Source organism: Carassius carassius, chromosome 4 (assembly GCF_963082965.1).
Source record: "Carassius carassius chromosome 4, fCarCar2.1, whole genome shotgun sequence".
Classification (NCBI taxonomy): domain Eukaryota; kingdom Metazoa; phylum Chordata; class Actinopteri; order Cypriniformes; family Cyprinidae; genus Carassius; species Carassius carassius.
In genome coordinates, this window is record NC_081758.1 from 15,982,228 (window position 1) to 16,003,341 (window position 21,114).

Here is a 21,114-nt window from a genome sequence, read left to right on the forward strand (position 1 = left end):
GTACAAATATGTTGCTTTGTTTGATAATTACAATGTATACGCTTTACTTTATCTACCCCAAAATAATGGAAGTGAAATGTGACAACATGCCCCGTATGTTGGGGGTACATTGTAACATCTGAGGGGCATGTGTAACATGATCATATGGCAGCTTAAAATGTTATCTGATCTAATGAAAAAAATTTTTTTTCGTTTTTTAGTCAATAGAAAAAAAAATCACTCTTTCAAATAAAATAATAGTGTTTTATTTAAAAATTCATTTAAGAATTAAAAATAATCTAATTTTGAAGTTTTATAAAGAACACATTGCAACAATGCTTGGGACGGCCCTGATCACAACACATACAGCATAGTTCAAAACGATGGCAAATACAGGTGCAGCTCAATAAACTAGAATGTCGTGGAAAAGTTTCATTTCAGTAATTCAAATCAAATTGTGAAACTTGTGTATTACACTTATTTTCTATATAGGCTAGTGTTTATATGGCAACTAGTAAATACTGTACGTTTTGTTACGCTAGCATGTATTTAAGTATATGTCCCATTATAATCACTTGTCTTGATACTAGTGATCTGTAACACATTTTATTTAAACAATATTAAAAGTAGGCCTATAAATAGTTAAAAAATAATATAAATGTTCTAGATGAGTTGTTTCTTAGTATATAATATAGATTTGTTCTGTAAAATATTAAATTCAATGTCTAATACTTATAGGGGAGATTGGGGTAAGATTAGCCATTTTCAAATAAGTTAAAATTATGCAGAAGTATAATGAAAGTATCTATCCTATCCTAATAAAAGTTTTCCTATCATTTTATATGATCAGAATGTATCTATGACAGAGGGTTCTAAAAATATGGTTTCTTATAAAAAGTGTTCTCATGGCTCAGTTTGGTTTGAGGTAAGTTGAACCAAGTTGAGTCAGTGGGTAGATGCACCATCTGGGTGTAAAATGACCATCCGACCAAATCTGATTCAAACCAATGTGAAATAATAATAATAATAATAATTAAAAAAACTAATTTACTAATTTCCTGTATTTTTTTTTCATGAAGTTAACTTTAACAACATAAAAACAACCAAATTTAGTTTACATTTCAGTATTTAATTGTTTGCATTTCTGAAACAATATGTTGAACACTAAAGTTGTAGCCTTCCTAAAAGCAGACTAAACAGAGAGTTTGTTGGCCATTAGGGACAACAGGTGGAAATATTTATCTGATTATAATGCGATAAAAAAAGTTTCTGGTTCTTATCAGAGAAGGATTTGGTGCACTTGTACACAGTCCCTAACTGAACTACAGTGCCTTATGGTGGGGTAAGTTAAAATGCTGACTCGATTTACCCCACAGCATTTGGCTCACTTTGCCCCTTAGACCATTTTGGAAAACTAGCTATTGTTGCTAACTAGTTCAAGCTAATATTTAGCTAAATTATTTGCATGGTTTTATATTTTGCTAAATCATCTTTATGTATCATAAATATTTTTAGACCTGGATAAATATGCTTTGGCGTAACAACCATTACATCTGTTATGCTAAAATTTTACTCTGACAAGCCAAAAACTGTTTTTAAAGTAAATGAGTGCCTTCCATTCCCATGTGTTTCTCCTTTTCACAGTCTGGCAGTAATGATGGGTGGTTCCAAAATACATGCTCACGTGACAGTAAAAATGTATAGTTGCCAAGAAACAGGAGGTGGAGCAACTTACCCACTGGCTCAACTTACCCCACTCTCCCCTACTTCCATTGAAGATAAGGCAGAAGTAGGCTCAGAGAGTTAGGGAGAGCCCATACTTATCACAACATCTACAATAAAGTCTGAAATTATTACAGAGTGTGCTGTCTTCTCTTTTAATTTGTATATTTGTAACAACATTATAATTTGTATTAACAAGCACCAACCACCCAGTGCCCCATTTTTGGTTTTGGCCACTGCCCCTCAAAATGTCTGTGCACGGCCCTGGACTGAACAGTTGAGTAAGTGATTGGTACCATCTTTGTTATGGATTCTGGTTCGCAGTGAGTTCACAGTTTTAACGTAGGTTTTCTTTAGCCTAATTTATTTTCAAGATCTGAGGTAAAATATCTATTGTTGCTTTCACTATGGCTATAAAGATCATGCAAAATAATATTTAAACTCACATTAGACACTTTTAACATTGAATAAAGCACATAATCATTACCTGAGAGTATCACTTCCATATTTTTTTGTATGTTGTTTCTGCAGCGATGTCGTAGAAAATAAAAAACATTCTAAAATAGAATTCCGTGTCGCTTATTGTCACGTGTCACTGTCGCGTGTGGTTAGGACAAAGACTATATAGAAAAAATACTTTTTATTGTGTCGCGTCACGTCTGGTTGGGACACACAGTGTTACAGTTTGATCCCCTTCAAAAATCTAAGTATTAAAATATTAATCCTGACATATCTAACAATTAAATATGCAATTAGGGAAAGTGGAGACAAGAGATCCAGTCTGGAGATCAGCAGGAACAGTTGATTTGGATGACAGACATGGAGATCCAGATTTTTTTGTTTTTTTCATTTGTATATTCAACAGGAAAATTTCTTCTGTATCTAAGTGCAATATTTGTTTGAATAAAATAGATAGACCTATAGATCTATATAGGTCAGTGATCCTTGGCTTGGTATTGTTGTCAGAATTCGGCCCACGGTGAAAACTAATTGAGGGCCCCTGACTTAGACTGTCTTTTTATTCATTGCATTGCATATCCTGCCGCATAAACCAACCCTCTACATTGCGATTAAATCACTGGCATGTGCGACTTAAGCTTCTTTCTGGCGACTGAATGATGTCCAATATTAGCCAATGTCTAATAAATTCTCTGATTTTCTGAAGTATAAGTTAAGCACAGATATATTTTCACTCGCGAACACTCTCTGACTAAAAACTTTAGAGTTTCACTGGATACGCAGCGCACTGTATTTAATGTACCTTAAACTCTAGTGTGAAGGCACACAAATCACCGTCACTTTCTCTTACACGCACGCAGTGACAGAGAGAGAGAGAGAATTTTTAGATTAGATTAGATTAGATTAGATTCAACTTTATTGTCACTGCACATGTAGGTACAAGGCAACGAAATGCAGTTAGCATCTAACCAGAAGTGCAATAAGCAGGAAATACAGAATATACAAGGTCTATAATATGTACAATAACTATACAGATAAGTATTATGGAAATAATTTACAGATTTTAAATAATATTAGCATGATATACAGATAGGTGTACTAGTATGAACATACTATACAGATGGATTATGTAGAAGTGTATGTACACTATAGGCAGAACTATGAACATATGAACATAATTACACTATTGCAATGGACAGTAAAGTGCATAGAAAATATGTCAGTGTGCAAATGGATTATTCAGTGTTCCTGGATGAACAGACAGTAGTGCAAGTAATAACAAGTTACTGTTTTTTGCTTGTTGTGAATAAATAAATCAGTCAGAGTGTTGAAGAGGGGGAGGAGTCTGTGTGTGGTGTGGGGTGTGTTGAGGGGTGTCAGAGGGCAGAGTTCAGCAAGGAGACAGCTTTAGGGAAAAAGCTGTTCCTGAATCTTGTGGTCCTTGTCCGGGGGCTCCTGAAGCACCTCCCGGAGGGCAGGAGGTTAAACAGTCCATGGTCAGGGTGAGAGGAGTCCTTGAGAATGCTGCGAGCTCGACGTAGACAGCGTTTCCTCTGGATGTCCTCAAGAGCAGGAAGTGGTGTCCCTGTGATGCGTTGGGCAGTTTTCACCACACTCTGCAGTGCCTTGCGGTCAGCCACTGAGCAGTTCCCATACCAGACTGTGATGCGACTGGTCAGGATGCTCTCAATCGCACACCGGTAGAAGTTCACTAGGATAGATGAAGACAGCTGGTTCTTCTTCAGTGTCCTGAGGAAGAAAAGGTGCTGGTGAGCCTTCTTGACCAGGCTGGAGGTGTTTGTGGCCCAGGACAGGTCCTCCGAGATGGTGGTTCCCAGGAACTTGAAGCTGGAGACACGTTCAACAACCATCCCGTTAATGTGGATGGGGTCATGCGTGCTTCCTTTCTTCTTCCTGAAGTCCACAATGAGCTCCTTAGTCTTATTGGTGTTAAGGAGCAGGTTATTGTCAGCGCACCATGTGGCCAGGTGCTGTACCTCTTCCCTGTAGGCAGTCTCACCGCTGTCTGTGATGAGGCCAATCACCGTGGTGTCGTCTGCAAACTTAATGATGGAGTTGGATCCATGCACAGGCTTGCAGTCGTGGGTGTAAAGGGAGTAAAGGAATGGCCTCAGCACACAGCCCTGTGGTACGCCAGTGTTAAGTGTGATGGTGGTGGAGTGGGTGTGGCCTGACCGAACATGCTGAGGCCTGTTGGTCAGAAAGTCCATAATCCAGTTGCAGAGGGAGGTGTTAATGTCCAGGTCTCCAAGTTTTGTGGTCAGCTTGGAGGGAATGACGGTGTTAAATGCTGAACTGAAGTCAACAAATAACATCCTAACATACATGTTGTTATGGTCCAGGTGAATTGACGCAATACATTTAAAAAAAATTATTTGTTGTATTTTCCTGTCAAAATAACGGCGACCCGGTCTTCAGCTTTTTAGAACAGCCGGGTTTTCCAGTAGTGGGTGGAGTTAATGTGCAAATGGCAGTCTCATTGGCTGGTGCTCACCTATTATCGTCCCTTTTTTGATTTCAGCAAATCAGTAAAGTGAATGCACAAAACCTGATTAATATTCATGAATCCAGCAGCTCATTAACCCTTAGAAATTCTTAGTGTGTTTTATAGTTCTTATTAGTAGAATTCGTATCATTATCTTATCATTATTTTTGTTAGTTTTTTCCCAAAGTTATTATATATATATATATATATATATATATATATATATATATATATATATATATATATATATATATGCTCTACACTTCTCAAAACTCGCATTTAAATAATAGGAGAGCTATGTGACGATAACTGCTCACTTCATCACAGCACACTGGGAGATGAGAAGTTAAAAAGAAGATATTATGCCATGTTCACTTTAAGTTGATTTCCTTTTTTTTTTTTGCTGATCCGAAAAATGATCCGATCCATGCGAGGACGAGCGAGCGCGGGTTTGACTAGATGTATTTGGAGGTTATTACTCACGTCTCGTTCTGCACATATCCAAATGTTTCCATATTCGCAGTGTATCTGAATGTTAAACTATAATATTTTTATTTTTGTAATGTAAACTATACGGAAAAGATAATCTTCACATGAGCAAAAATGTCCTTGGCATAACAGCAGAGTGGACCGGTGTACTACGGTCTATTTAAACTGACCAGTGTAACCTTTTATATGTTTGGTTGACTGTACTTTATTTTAATAATGAACAGACAGCAATGCAAGTTTGAAATTAGAATGCACTTTTGATGTTCTGTATCATTTATACCAAACACAAATGTTGCTGGTTGCTAGTGTGTTTGCAGCACTACTGTTATTTATTTTTTATATATTTAATTTAGATTTTTCAGTTTAATTGATTTTTATTTCTAAAATTGTATTTATTTAAATGTATATTTAAGTTTACATTTATGTTCCAACAAACTTGAAAAATTCTACTTGATAAATGCTCTAAAACTATATATATATATATATATATATATATATATAATTACCTGTTTTATATATGTAATACTTGGTCAGTTTATTGATTTGTTTGGTTAACTTTGGATACATTTTTTATTTTAATACCGTGCAGTGCACAAAATTAAGATTCGAGAGATGGTTCAAGTCAGTGCTCAATAAATGATGATAAGTTTAGAAATATTGTGCGTCCACTTATTATTAGTATGACATTTTAGCATGCAAATGAAGGGGAAAACTTCAAGATATCGGCCCTAAAAATCGGCAGCACATATCGGCCATCGGCTGACCCTGACCTCTAAACATCGGCATCGGCTATAGAAAAACCCATATCGGTCGATCTCTAATGACAACATACTTACAGGCTGTGAGTCAGAACAGCTGGCATTGTAGGTTCAGGAAACAGTCCTCCATTAAATGTGTTGCACACAAATGAATATTTGGTTTGAACTGTTCTGGAACAGTGTTGTAAATACAACTTAACCACTGATTTCTAGTTGTGCCCTCTTTTGGAAGGCCAAACTAAGCTTTCACAACTAAACACACAGCGTCTCCATGACATGGTGGCGGCAGCAGCAACAACAAAGTTCAAAGTTACTCCTTTCTTTGTGTGAACATTTGGGTGGTGTTATGCAAATCTTCCGTTTTAGGAGAGCGTGGACGAGTCTTAACTTTTATAAAGAATATCTCTTTGGGTTTGAGACTTTAGTCTTTGCAACTTTAGGGATCTTATCCATGCACTAACAACTTGTAACACTCCAAAGAAAACTTGAAAACGCATCAAATGACCCCTTTGAATGTGTTTTTTATATAGTTTAAGATTCAAAGTCTAGGTCTGGAAAGTAGCAAAAACTCACGATGGCATGCCAAAAAAAAAAAAGAATTATGTGCACTTCATTCTTCAAAAGGACTAAAGTTTGAATCTGTTTTAAAAACATTTTAATGCAAATCAACCCCTGTGACACAAAAGTGCCTGTATTTAAAGAAACACCCACATACTGGTTTCTTTCAAAGGAACTCTTATAAACCTCTGTCAGCTCAAATCTGCCTTTGCATCTTGACCACTTAAGTTTTCACATTGCAAAATGGTCATGTAAGGAATAAAGCATGTGTTGTGGTTAGGCACCCGTGCTTGAAGGTGATGTTCAAGCTATGTTTCGTAAAAAAAAACTCCCCCGCAGGAAGTTGAGCGCACTCACTTTTGTCTTTTTCTGCAGATCATCAGTCTGTTAAAGGTCTTAACCTTTTATTTTTTTTGCCAAGATCTTCTGTTCAGTATTTATAGAATAGATTAGAAGTATAGCATGTTTCATCATATGTTTTGACTTGTTTTGAACTTCTAAGGTTGTCTTGTTTGCAGTTTGTACGTGAGATGTCTTTGTATTGATTCAATTTAAAAGCCTGATAAGATACAAGAGAAAAGGTGCTGTAACTCTTGGAGCCCTACACATGAAGTGCACAAAGAGCATTATTTGAAGCCAAGATGACTTGTTCTGAACTTTTGCAACACATTTACATCCATCAGTGGAAGGTATTGGGTGATAAGAAACCTGGCCTAGATTTCAGTCTGACATTTTTCCTGGGGTTTTATGAATGTTTATGAATACTATGGCTGGGTGTCACATTGGGTGTCACACAATATTGAGTGTGAATACGGAATTGAGATCTCTTCTTGCAATTCAGTTGACAAATACACAGAGAATTGTCAAAATATCATTGTAAACAGTCTGTTTTGTCTTAAATGAATGTCAGTAGTCGAGAAAGAAAATGCATGTGTAAACCGTGTTAAATTTATGCATTATGTCTTAAAGTGACAGCAGCCTAATATTCCTTCTGCAGTATGTGCCATTAATGTTAATCAAAGAACAAAAGACAAAATAAATTCACTCTCTGATTTTGGCTGGTTATTTTTACAAACTGCAAACTCGACAACCTTAGAACCTCAAAACAAGTCTGTCAGACTACACATTGACAAAACATATGATGAAACGAGCTACACTTCTAATCTACTCTATAACACTGAACAGAAGATCTAGAGAACAGAAAAGAGAAAATACCTTTAACAGACTGATGACCTGCAGAAAAAGACAAAAGTGAGTGCGCTCAACTTCCTGCGGGGGAGATTTTATTTATAAAACCAAAGCCAGTGTTATTTTACACCTAATTACATTTGATTTCAATTTCTGCTCCTGAACCTTTAGTTGTATCTATTTGTGATATTGCTCATTTGTTTGTGTTCTTATTTTATTGCTGACTGTTACTAGTATTTAATGTTTGAAATCTGTATGTCTAGTGCCTTTAGTTTGTGTTTTTTATGCTGCTGATTTTTGTTCTGTAGGCTGCTGATTTAGTTTTCTTCTTTCTTTTGTGTTACATATCAATTTTTAGTTCTTTATAAACTATTTGATATGTGGCAATACAGTTTATATCGGTATACAGTAGTTTGATACAAACACTATCAAAATATAGCTGAGGACATGAATATTACACTAGGCTACTCGCGCTGTTTAATGTTTTTGAGATGTGCGGTCTTCCTGAATGCATAACTTACATTTCACAGTAGGGCTGGACGATTAATTGAAAAGTAATCAAAACCGAAATTAATAACCTATAACCGATGTAATTTTCCCATGTCGGTTATTTCGGTTTTTTAATCCTGTTAACACTTCCCCCTTAAAAGCATACTAGCGCGTCTGTAGCCACATGACTCTGCCCCATCCAGTTAGTGGCATAAAAGCAAAACATGGAGATGAACGCCGGTTCAACACATAGTGATGGGGCATGAGCGGTGAGCCTTCACTAAACTTAGTCAGTTGTATTTGTTTTATGGTTTGGACATTCAAGCGATTAGATGATCGGATGTGTATTATTATATCGACCATGTTCGTGCAGCTGCATTGTGGCACGAACACTCATAAACAGTAGCTGTGAAGATCGTGCGCACAGAGGAACACAGAAACTAGTTGTCTACGCTTTCCTGTGATTTATCACTAAAGTAGCTTAGAATCTCAAAACTTATTATAGCATGTTTGTGTGCAGCGCACATGAAGCACAAGCGCGTGCACAGAGAGCAGCGGTCGCGCTGCGGGTTCCCGGTTTGTGTCCGTTCTCGGACTGTTTTGTGTATTTTAACTGTAGAAAAGGTTGCTCCGAGTCGAAACTATGATGCAGAAAACTACATAAGTATATCATCATAAACACAGCCGTTTCTGTCTTACGTGAACATAAACAGATGAGAAAGAAAACACACATGTGCAGTATTTTTGCTTAAAGAGACAACAGCCTAATAAACGCGCTGCCTGTCATTAATGAAAGTGAAAGTGAAAGTGACGTGACATTCAGCCAAGTATGGTGACCCATACTCAGAATTTGTGCTCTGCATTTAACCCATCCGAAATGCACACACACAGAGCAGTGAACACACACTGTGAGCACACACCCGGAGCAGTGGGCAGCCATTTATGCTGCGGCGCCCAGGGAGCAGTTGGGGTTCGATGCCTTGCTCAAGGGCACCTAAGTCATGGTATTGAAGGTGGAGAGAGAACTGTACATGCACTCCCCCCACCCACAATTCCTGCCGGCCCGGGACTCGAAACTCACAACCTTTCGATTGGGAGTCCGACTCTCTAACCATTAGGCCACGACTTCCCCCATGTTAATCAAAGAAAACTATGTAGTCTAATAGATTTGTTTGTTCCTATCTTATTACTGACTGTTTACTTGTCTTTAACACTTTAATATTTGAGATTTATATTAATCTAGTTGTTTTTGCTATGGTATTTTTTTTTAATCACAGGCAAAATTCCTCTTGCAGTGTTTTGTAGGCTTCTGATTTTTGCTCATGTTATTCTGCTGCAACAGAATGCTTTGTAAAAATGTTTGACATCTAAATGTTTGACTTCATTTTTTTTATATTGGATTTTTTATCTTATTGGAATCGAAACTACGAATCGATAAGAATCGGAATCGATAAAATTCAAACGATACCCAACCCTAGTAAGAAATGTTACGAACATAGATAAAATAACTGCTGATAGTCAATCATATTTACAGTACAAACCTTGTCAGTGAACTATGAGGGCAAAAAAAAAAAAAAACGGTAACAAAATAACCGTTCATTAATCGTAATCAAGGTGAAATGTTCAATTGATCGAGGTTTTGATTTTAGGCCATAATCGTCCAGCCCTATTTCACAGGTATATCCTCCTTCTGTAAATGTCAGGAAGCCATGGAAATATTTCCATTTCTCTGTCAGAAATGTGATTTCTAACCCTTTTTTGCACATAATATAAAGAATGGTGACGTTCACTTTATTTGTTTTCATAGCCTTTAATAGCCTATGTATTGTTGGGCATTGGGCAGTAAGTGATACGTATCTATAAAATGTTGCTTAAATTATTAATAGCTTCAAACAACTAGTTAAGAATAACCACCATTGCCTAAAAGAGTTTGTGAGACGCGCAAAATTAAACGGAAGTGTGGGCACAGTTTCCGTTTCAAGTGAATTTAGCTCGTGTTTGTAAGTGGTTTTTCAGTTATGCATAAGAATAGATTTCACTAAGGTTGATCAATGTTTTCACTAGTGCATGTCAGAGGTTTTTCAGTTATGCATATGAATGAATCTCACTATCAATGTTTTCACTACTGAATGTAAGAGGTTTTTCAGTATTGTGTATGAATGAATTTCACTAAGGCCGATCAATGTTTTTCGCTTCACTAGTGTTTTTAAGAGGCTTTTCAATAATTATGGCCTTTACTGCCCCTCATATTGTTCCGCTTGAGTTTGCAGCCATCAAGCCCTCTTATTTTTTCTTCAACCATCCATGTTGCAGTACCTGCATCACATAGAGAATTCTGAAATATAGAAAGAGCTCAAGGGGAATCTGAATCAGTTATTAATAAATAAACACAATCAAGGTTTCATGTGCAATAGCACAATCGAATATTCACACTGAGCACTTGAGGCAAAAAACACTAAACTTGAACTGTCACAATTGGCATATAATGCAACAAAGATTGAAGTCAACAGATTATACTAACATAATCTTGTATATTGACTCCAAATCTCAGGTGAAAATTGTCCTTTACAACACCCTCACAAAATAGTGGATTATTCAGTAAATATACATCTGTGATGTTAAATGTTTTAATTTACATCAATATTTATGTTTGTCTTTCTACAGAAAAAATATTCAAAATCCAAAATTTGAGCCGGGGAAGTTTCCAAAATTTGGTTGATTTTACTCAAAATGACCCTATAGACTAACTGTAAAAGCACAGCTGTCAGTTTAGTTGAAGTCACAACATTTCACATCTTGGAGGAAATTTCATAATGTTCTGATTGTCTTTGTCCAGTTTTTTTTTTTTTTTGTTGTCATAGCAAACAGCAGCAATGAAGATCGTCCCAGGACTGATATTATTGCACTTCCTCAAATCAGTTCCTTTTATGCTGTGCTTCATGTGGTATTTGGTAATAGCACTAGTCAAGCTATCTAAAATCATCAGCCCAAGGTAGTGAACACTTTTCAAAAGCTGATGGTTTTGATTCTCAAGAAAGTCAGATGTAAGAACCCACTCTTCTTTGAAGGACTGCTCAAGTTCAGTTTAGTTGGATGGTGGCCATTTATGGACTGTAGTCTTCAGGTCACTCCACAGATTTACTGTGAGGTTTAAATCTGGGCTCTGACTAGGCAATGCGAGGACTGTGTGCTTTTTTTATTTTGCTTCCTCCATTTTTCCTTCTATCCCCATAACAGGATATCAATTCTGTGTACGCACATTGTCTGTAAAGCGGCTCTCTGTGCTTGCTTTGAATGAGTGCACAAAGAAATAAGCGCCCTAGCTCCGAATGCGTGCAAATGTTTTAAAAAGCTTGAATGTTTAAATCGGCAAGACTTAGAATCAAGTGCAAATGGTCTGTGTATGTTTTGGTCGTTTGATTTTCTACTTTAAAAAGAAATAAAGAGAAATGAGAATTTTTTTTTTTCAGAAACGGAAAACGAAAACTGAGCTGGATTTTTCATATTTTTGTTTATGGGTAAAAAATTAGATTATGTTTTAACATTTGTTTTGATGTGTGGGCAGTGCTGAATGCCTTTTTCATCCCTTTTGTACTCCACGATACACGGCAACCGAGAGCGGCAGGTGAGCAGAGGTTATTAATCCTGCGGTTTTGTTGCTAGCAGTGCTTACAAGATTAAATTTTTTTTAAATATATATATATATGTTATTGACAAAACAGAAATGACTTTATTCATAACCAATAAAACAGCATTTGAATTTTATTTTAGCCTACGGGATCTACAATGACATGGAATAAAATATGATAATTTTTAGCCTACTCATTTTATTCTAGGCTTATAAAAAAATAAAATAAAATAAAAAAGTTCGCGTTTTCATTACAAACTAAAGAAAATTTGTTTGTTTGTTTTTTTACATAACAGTTACATGGGAAAAACCCAACCCCACATACATGTTTATAATAATATTATAATAAAATACTATAATAATTAATTATAATAAATCTTTACTTGAGTTTGGAATTCTGATCTGAATTCACAAATTCAGTGGATGATGACCGTATGAATAGAGTGTGACTGAGTGTAGACATGCCAAGCTTTCTATAGACATGGTTCTGTGTCTTTGATGTAAGCTATGAGCATGGTTAATTTCTGACGCGCTTCAGAAAAAGGGAGACTGAGATGGCAGAAAGCACACCCTGTTAGGTTTCTTTATTTTACAACAGAATTTTGTAACATTTTGTTGTTAACGAGGGTGTCTTATGACCAAAACTGATGGAGCTGAAGCTCTTTCCGCTGTTTTCGGGATGGTGCGTGCTGACAGGAGAAGTGCAATAGCCTACTTGTTAAGCAAAGGACAACATGTTACCTGTGAGGTTTTTCATAAATAGGCATAGAATAAAATGCTTAGGCTAAAAATCAGTAGGCTATCTTATTCCATGTCGTTGTAGATCACATACAGTAAAATTAAAATGCCATTGAATAAAGTCATTTCTGTTTTGTAAATAACATACAGGAGCCATAAAAAATATATATATTTTTTTTATCTTGTAAGCGCCGGTAGCATTGAATTTGCAGTATTAATAAACTCTGCCCGTGCATCGTGTAGTATAGAAGGTATAAAAGGGGTGTTTCAGCACCGCCCACACATTCAAAACAAATATTAAAGCAGGCCTAATTTTTTACCAATGAACAAAAATATGAAAAATCCAGCTCAATTTTCTTTTCCGTTTCTGAAACCAAATGAAAATCAAATGACCAAAAGATACACGAACCGCAAACGATCAACTATGATCCGTTTCACCCCTACAAGTGAGTGAATAATGCGAATCAAGTTAGTAAATTTATATCACTATTCAAGATAGCTCGTCAGGCAGGGCGGTGAGACATTTTGGTAACCCGACTGGAAAACAAAAGCCCCAGGACGTCTGGTTAGCAATTTTGCGAGCCCTGAAGTATGTTAACTTAGCAAGTTTCTTAAATATTTGCAGACAAATTATGGTATCTATATGCTTTAGTAGAGTCAAAAACTTAAACAGTGCACCTTTAAACATGAAGAGACTTATCCGTCTGGCAGCCAGAAGTGGGAAAAAAGCAAGAGGAAGAGAGCAAACATGACAGCGGTTAATGATGGAGATGAGATTGACTGGTAATAGTCCAATTACTAATAGGGCTACTGGGAATCAGGTTAGAAGCAGCATATTAAACCGTGGACACGATTTATTAATTAGTTCCCTCATTTTAAGTCAATTGTGCAGACTAAATAATAATTAGTACTCCATCTTTTCCGTGTATGCATTCTCAAACATACGGGAAGTCACCTGTAGGAAAAAAAATGAACAATCAGTGGTGTCTGTTTTGGAATTCGTCTCCTCCGTTTATAAAACGTACTCACAAATTCCCTCCCTCGGTTTAACAAATCGTGCCCATGGATTAATAAACCATACCCACAAATTTTCAATAGGAAATAAGACTTTTTCCTACTCGGTGATTCTGTTTTTTATCTATTAATGTTTTCTGACATGTTGGTGTTATATCTTTCACTTGGATTATTTTTAAGTTGCACTGAGTAAATACAGCTGTATAAAACAAAAACTGTCCGTCTTCATTTAACATCAACCTGAGCATTTTGTGCCCAGACCCTGATAATCACTGCTTGTGGCTATGATTTCACTTTACAGTTCTAGACTGTTTGGTAATTTTATATTATATTTTAGTTTTATGTGGCTTTTTGATTTTTCAACTCTTCTCTTGAGCTCCCTGGTCTCCGTTCCTTCCTTTTCATCTTTTTTTTTAGTTGTATTATACCCTGTACTGGTTGAGGATTGACCGTACTGAGGATTGTTTTCTAAATCCTCAGAGGGGTCAGTTTTTCTTGTAGTTTTTTTTTTCCCAATATGTTTCTCTTAATGGCGAAGAGCATGTAATATCAGACAGTGGGAGAGGTTTATGAGCAAACTACAGAGCTGCATGACTTGACCAACATCAAATGACTCATATTCACTCAAAACACTAAAGCCCTGAAGTGAAAATAAAAAGAAATCTAAAGGATGACGCAGGGTGTTGCAATAGGCTGTATATCAAGTAAACAGTGGAAGCTTGTAAATACGTACCGTTCACACACTGTTGGAAACCCAGTATTGTACTCTTCATACGCAGATAGGTAAAATTCTTCTGATCTTCAGATTCTTCTAAGTATGTTTTCACACAGTCAGCGTTTTGACAAATTTACTATATGTATGACTCTCAGATGGTTTAGTACATACAGCAGACAGAAGTGGAACGGATCCCTTCTCTGATCCATAAGATGTGAGTAAATACCAAAGTGACAGAGATTTGTTTGAGATGACCTTATATGGGATTTCTGAAGTGATATTGATGTCTGACAATCTATATATTTTCGTGGCTGATGCAGGTAACCAGTCTTTTATATCTTTTAAACTGGAGCAGCTAGCTACTGTACATGGAAAAAATGTTTAGGCTACTTGATATAGAAACATTTGTCAAGAGTCTGAATTTTGCTTGCATGTATTAAGTATAACTCTTAACTTAGCTTTTGAAATTGCTGCCAAATAAAAAAAATGGTTTCATGATTTATAAAATAATTTATTGTAAAAAAAAAAAAAAAAAAAAAAACACATGAAGGTATGTGAAAAAAGTAAATAGATGTATGCGAGTGTACACACAGGATACATTTATGAGTGGGGAGTGGAGAGCCAGAGATGTCTGTCTGTCCAATTAAAAAAAAACAAGAATAGTGAGAACAGCCCACCGGTCATATACAAATCATATGGCTTTGACAAGCTTTTGACATATCTTTAAATTAATCTTATGAAGCATCAGGTCATCAGTTAAATTCATGCTTACATGTTGAACAACACATGAAACATGAATTAGGTCGTACGTACAGAAACCTGATACAAGCTAGTATATCGTACCTAGCAAGTTGTTCGTTAAAATTACCATTAACAACAATTCTAATATCGGCATCAATAATCATTCAGTTTTCCCATTTATTGCAGACTAACATTATTATAATTATTTTTGTAATTTGTTGGTAGATGTGATCAATTGAATTGGTTCTGAACTCCTCAAAAGACATTGGATGTGAAGTTTGGAGGTGAAATTTGCACTTTACCTGATGCTCAGCTTTTCTGCATTCATTTGAAGGAGGAGCTTGATAATCCATTCATTTCCTTGTATTGTCTTCGTGCAACAAAAGCATGTTCTGCCGAATTACTAGCCATCCGCTCATTAATTTGGTAATCTGACTGTGTTCTCTTTCTCCACATGTCCACCACCAGGTGAATGTTGCTCTTTTGTCTCTCGTCGCTTGTGTCTCTGTGATGGACATGGAGACAGCTGTCTGTGAGCCGCTTTACCAGAACGGTGCCGTCCCCCATGAGGAGCTTGTCCCGAAGCAGCCCACCGCTCTCAGGATCCACCTCTACCACAGCAGCCAGAGCGACTCTCACTGCGCCCCTCTCTGCTACCCACCGGGAGAATACGTTACTGAACAGCTCATCATCAACACTGCCAAGGAGTGCGGTCAGTCATGCCCATCCTGTAATATAGAAAAGAAGCAAAAAATGTGTGTTGAGTTTATAAAGTAAATGTGAATTATACATTCTGATAAAGAATAACACAGTAAGCACTGTGTTTTGCCTGGATGCAATGTGATAAATCTCTTCCATGACGTTTTTGTCCAAAGGAAACATGACTGTGACAATCATCTCACAACAAGACATTTTATCGGTTGCTTGGTATCTATATTTGTTTTGTTGCACTGGGTAGGCCCTTTCACTGTGAAATTTCATTTGATCAAAAATTGTGATGCTCACAGCTGTATATCAAACAAAAATGATGGTGAGTTCGACATCTTCACCTTCAGTGTGAACAGAAATAGGAAAACTTGTCATGTTGCTCCTGGTTATTGAAGTAACCCCCCCCCCCCCCGCCCCCGAAAAAAAAGCCTTTACCCACCTGACATTTTATTAATACTCATACAAATTGATTATTGATACCACAGTGTCTTTAGATTTTTTTATACCTATGAGGGGAAGATGTTTTTATTGTACTTACTGTGATTATTGTGTAAACAGTCAGTTATTGGGGATTCTCACATCAATCTGGTGCAGTTTTGATGGCTTATATAATATAAGATCCTGTCAGTCCACCCGTGTTTACGGTTTAATAAAGATAAACATCAGCCCAGGAGCCATCAGCTCGTCCCCAGCAGGGTATTGGTGACAGATGCGTGATGGTATTTCAAGATGTCTTTTTGTTTTTTTCCGTAGACTTCCTTTAAATTATTTCATCTGCTACACATGCGGCTGCTATTAAAATAATCTGAAAGGGCTAGTAAATGCATGTGATTGATATCAGTCATCTTGGGGAATTTATAGAAGCAACTTAATTTCTCTATGCACTTCATTTTTAGTTAGTTAGAGGGTTTTCTTGCACCCAGACATCAACTAATAAATAGTTTTTACCAATAAACCTAAAGGTTAAAATGAAACTATTAAAAGTAAAGGCTATTTCACAATTAGCATGAATTTTTTGCATTTTTTTATCAATGAGATTTTAGATGTGTGTGTGTGTGTGTATGGTTTAAACATTACGTAATTTTTTTTGACATGTTACATTTAAGTCATTTATGGATTAATTTATATGATAAATATTTCACTTTCACACTGCCAGTGATTACCTGGGATATGTGTGTGCGTTCACACACAACCCGTAAAGGTCCCGTAAAGACATGTAACATCAGGAAGTGACGTGTAATGTACGAGTCGAAAACGCTAGACACCTTAACTTTCACTTAAGCTAGCGAACGATCTCAGCTTCACCACGGATAGTGAGGAACTAACTGATCTCTGCTTCATTACAGTTTGTACATATTTGTTTCATCGCGAATGTTGATCTGCCTTCAAAACACCCGCTAAAAGAGTCACGCAATAACGCACATCATCATTACGACACACCCTTTACGGCATTAGTTCTGGCTTTTGTTCACACAGAGCTCGTTCCGGGACTGAACCCAGCAATGTTACTAGGTCCCCGACCCGGGTTCAATGCCGGAATCAATCCCGGGACGTGTTTGCTTTCACACATAAGGCGACCCGGCAATGTTCCGGCAATTTTCCAGGTCCGACGTGCAGTGTGAAAGGGACTTTTCTCACTTTACTCTGGCTGTTTTGGTGTGAAAATGCTGTGTCTGTCTGTCTTGTCTCATAAGCACCTGTTCTTTGTGTTCATGTGTTTCTCATAGGAGTGTCTCCAGTCTACTGCAGCCTGTTCGGACTGTACAAAGAAGATGAAAGGGTCTGGTTATCACCCAATCATGTTCTCCATTTAGACGGATCAGCCAATGAGAGTTTGTTATTCAGAATTAGGTAACACACTCACTTGATTACTCTGGTTAATATTATTTTATGGCTTTTGTCTCCATCGCAGTTTTTCAGCCTGCAATTTAATGACTGTGCTGTTTTCCGTCAGGTACTATTTTCCCGGCTGGTACAGTTGTGGGGCGCCCCGAGCGTACCGCTATGGAGTGACTAAAGGATCTGAGAGTCCTATCCTGGATGACTATGTTATGTATTACCTTTTTGCTCAGGTGAGGCCTGCCAAGAACAGCTTTGCAATAAAGAAATGACCTTTAGTTGTGAATTAAGTGTTGTTTGTGCTGTCGTGGATTTCAAATCACCATAGCAACAGTGTTTTACAGTTACGCTTCACTTGGCCTGAAATTTGAGCATATCTTGGGTAATAGAGCACATCCATATACAATTTAATTACAGTTTGACTTCGGTTATCTTCTCAAAGAAAATACATTTTCTTGGTTTCGGTTTTTAAAGTGTGCTAATGTGAGTTACGCCAGTGTATATCTGCACGGATAAAGGCCCCTATTTACTAAACAAATGATAAATAAAGGAAACTCATGCTGGCTGCTCTCTGACTCTACTGAGTGGGCTTGTTTTGTGGCGCCTGTTCGTCTTCCCCCAACTGTCTGGTATGTGATGACTGTCACTGAGGGGAACGTGATTTATCCCCTTTTTTTATTTTATATTTTTTATACATAACTATGATAGTGTCTCTTGTTAAGTGTCACTCTCGCAAGGACATATTAAGATAATTAAATGTTTTACATCGTCTGAAGAACATGTTTTCATGAAAATCCAAGCCACCTTTGAAACAAATCCTTGTTTAGAATCCTTACTATAGAAAGCAAGAAAACAATCATAAGAAAATGGCTTCAACCAGTTTTGCCTAATCTTGAAGACTTTATATACAACCCGAATTCCGGAAAAGTTGGGACGTTTTTTAAATTTTAATAAAATGAAAACTAAAGGAATTTCAAATCACATGAGCCAATATTTTATTCACAATAGAACATAGATAACGTAGCAAATGTTTAAACTGAGAAATTTTACACTTTTATCCACTTAATTAGCTCATTTAAAATTTAATGCCTGCTACAGGTCTCAAAAAAGTTGGCACGGGGGCAACAAATGGCTAAAAAAGCAAGCAGTTTTGAAAAGATTCAGCTGGGAGAACATCTAGTGATTAATTAAGTTAATTGATATCAGGTCTGTAACATGATTAGCTATAAAAGCTTTGTCTTAGAGAAGCAGAGTCTCTCAGAAGTAAAGATGGGCAGAGGCTCTCCAATCTGTGAAAGACTGCGTAAAAAAATTGTGGAAAACTTTAAAAACAATGTTCCTCAACGTCAAATTGCAAAGGCTTTGCAAATCTCATCATCTACAGTGCATAACATCATCAAAAGATTCAGAGAAACTGGAGAAATCTCTGTGCGTAAGGGACAAGGCCGGGGACCTTTATTGGATGCCCGTGGTCTTCGGGCTCTCAGACGACACTGCATCACTCATCGGCATGATTGTGTCAATGACATTACTAAATGGGCCCAGGAATACTTTCAGAAACCACTGTCGGTAAACACAATCCGCCGTGCCATCAGCAGATGCCAACTAAAGCTCTATCATGCAAAAAGGAAGCCATATGTGAACATGGTCCAGAAGCGCCGTCGTGTCCTGTGGGCCAAGGCTCATTTAAAATGGACTATTTCAAAGTGGAATAGTGTTTTATGGTCAGACGAGTCCAAATTTGACATTCTTGTTGGAAATCACGGACGCCGTGTCCTCCGGGCTAAAGAGGAGGGAGACCTTCCAGCATGTTATCAGCGTTCAGTTCAAAAGCCAGCATCTCTGATGGTATGGGGGTGCATAAGTGCATACGGTATGGGCAGCTTGCATGTTTTGGAAGGCTCTGTGAATACTGAAAGGTATATAAAGGTTTTAGAGCAACATATGCCTCCCTCCAAACAACGTCTATTTCAGGGAAGGCCTTGTTTATTTCAGCAGGACAATGCAAAACCACATACTGCAGCTATAACAACAGCATGGCTTCGTCGTAGAAGAGTCCGGGTGCTAACCTGGCCTGCCTGCAGTCCAGATCTTTCACCTATAGAGAACATTTGGCGTATCATTAAACGAAAAATACGTCAAAGACGACCACGAACTCTTCAGCAGCTGGAAATCTATATAAGGCAAGAATGGGACCAAATTCCAACAGCAAAACTCCAGCAACTCATAGCCTCAATGCCCAGACGTATTCAAACTGTTTTGAAAAGAAAAGGAGATGCTACACCATGGTAAACATGCCCCGTCCCAACTATTTTGAGACCTGTAGCAGAAATCAAAATTGAAATGAGCTTATTTTGTGCATAAAATTGTAAAATTTCTCAGTTTAAACATTTGCTATGTTATCTATGTTCTATTGTGAATAAAATATTGGCTCATGTGATTTGAAAGTCTTTTAGTTTTCATTTTATTAAAAATTTAAAAAACGTCCCAACTTTTCCGGAATTCGGGTTGTAGTATAGTAAATTATATTTTGGTAATGGAGAAGCGTACTTATGCTTTAAGGTTGCAGTCTGATTTGTTTTCATTGAGTATATATCCTCTTTACTTTCAGATTATGTTTAGAGGAATAAAATAAAATCAGGCTGTTTAGTGACTTGGCACTTGGATTAAAATGTTTTGGTTGTGGGAATGTTTGCTGATGGTTGGGTATTCTTTATTATTATTATTATTACAATTACTGTAATTTTACTTGACTATTATTGTCAAAAATGGTCAAAGCTAAAAAACTTTAATGGGAATGTATGGGATTTATCCAATGAAGGTTATAAAATCCCTTTTGTAATATAATTAATAATGTTATTTTTGTGAATACTGTGAATGTGAATGCTGGATATTAAAATTCTAGACTTCTGTGTTTAAACACTAAAACTTAAAATTGTTTTAAATGTGAGTTAAAAAAATAATTAAGATCAAAATTGTAACAGTGTTATTAAATTATGTGATTAAAAAATGGCTTTAAGTGAGCATTAGCTAGGTAGTTTAAATGTAAAGATATTGGAAATGGGCTGCACAACTGAATATCCAGTGTTGACCAATAATAGTAAGTAAAAAATAAAAAATAAATCTCTCAATATTGGCCAATAACCAGTACAGTACCGATATATCCAGCATGCTTTGCTAAAATATTTTATACAGTCATGGCCTGGAGTTACACTTTTAGCTAATCGGAGCAAGAAATATCTTTGATAAATACCGTATTTTTCGGACTATAAGTTGCACCTGAGTATAAGTCGCATCAGTCCAAAAATACGCCATGACGAGGAAAAAAACATATATAAGTCGCACTGGTCTATAAATCGCATTTATTTAGAACCAAGAACCAAGAGAAAACATTACCGTCTACAGCCATGAGAGGGCGCTCTATGTCTTCAGTGTAGACTACAGGAGCACTGAGCAGCACAGAGCGCCCTCTCGCGGCTGTAGACGGTAATGTTTTCTCCTAGTTCATTTCTCTTGGTTCATGTCAAATAAATTTTGATAAGTCGCACCTGACTATAAGTCGCAGGACCAGCCAAACTATGAA

The 21,114-nt window shown here is 36.9% G+C and overlaps 1 protein-coding gene across 1 annotated transcript in view; it reads left to right on the top strand.

The window, feature by feature from the left end:
* jak2b (Janus kinase 2b) overlaps positions 1-21,114 on the top strand; it is a 41,414-nt gene that overhangs the window by 1,816 nt on the left and 18,484 nt on the right. Inside the window, exons 2-4 of the mRNA XM_059547637.1 lie at positions 15,453-15,696; positions 17,420-17,543; positions 17,647-17,764. Coding sequence (XP_059403620.1) covers positions 15,495-15,696; positions 17,420-17,543; positions 17,647-17,764 — 444 coding nt within the window. The 5' untranslated portion in view covers positions 15,453-15,494. The remainder of the gene's footprint in view (positions 1-15,452; positions 15,697-17,419; positions 17,544-17,646; positions 17,765-21,114) is intronic.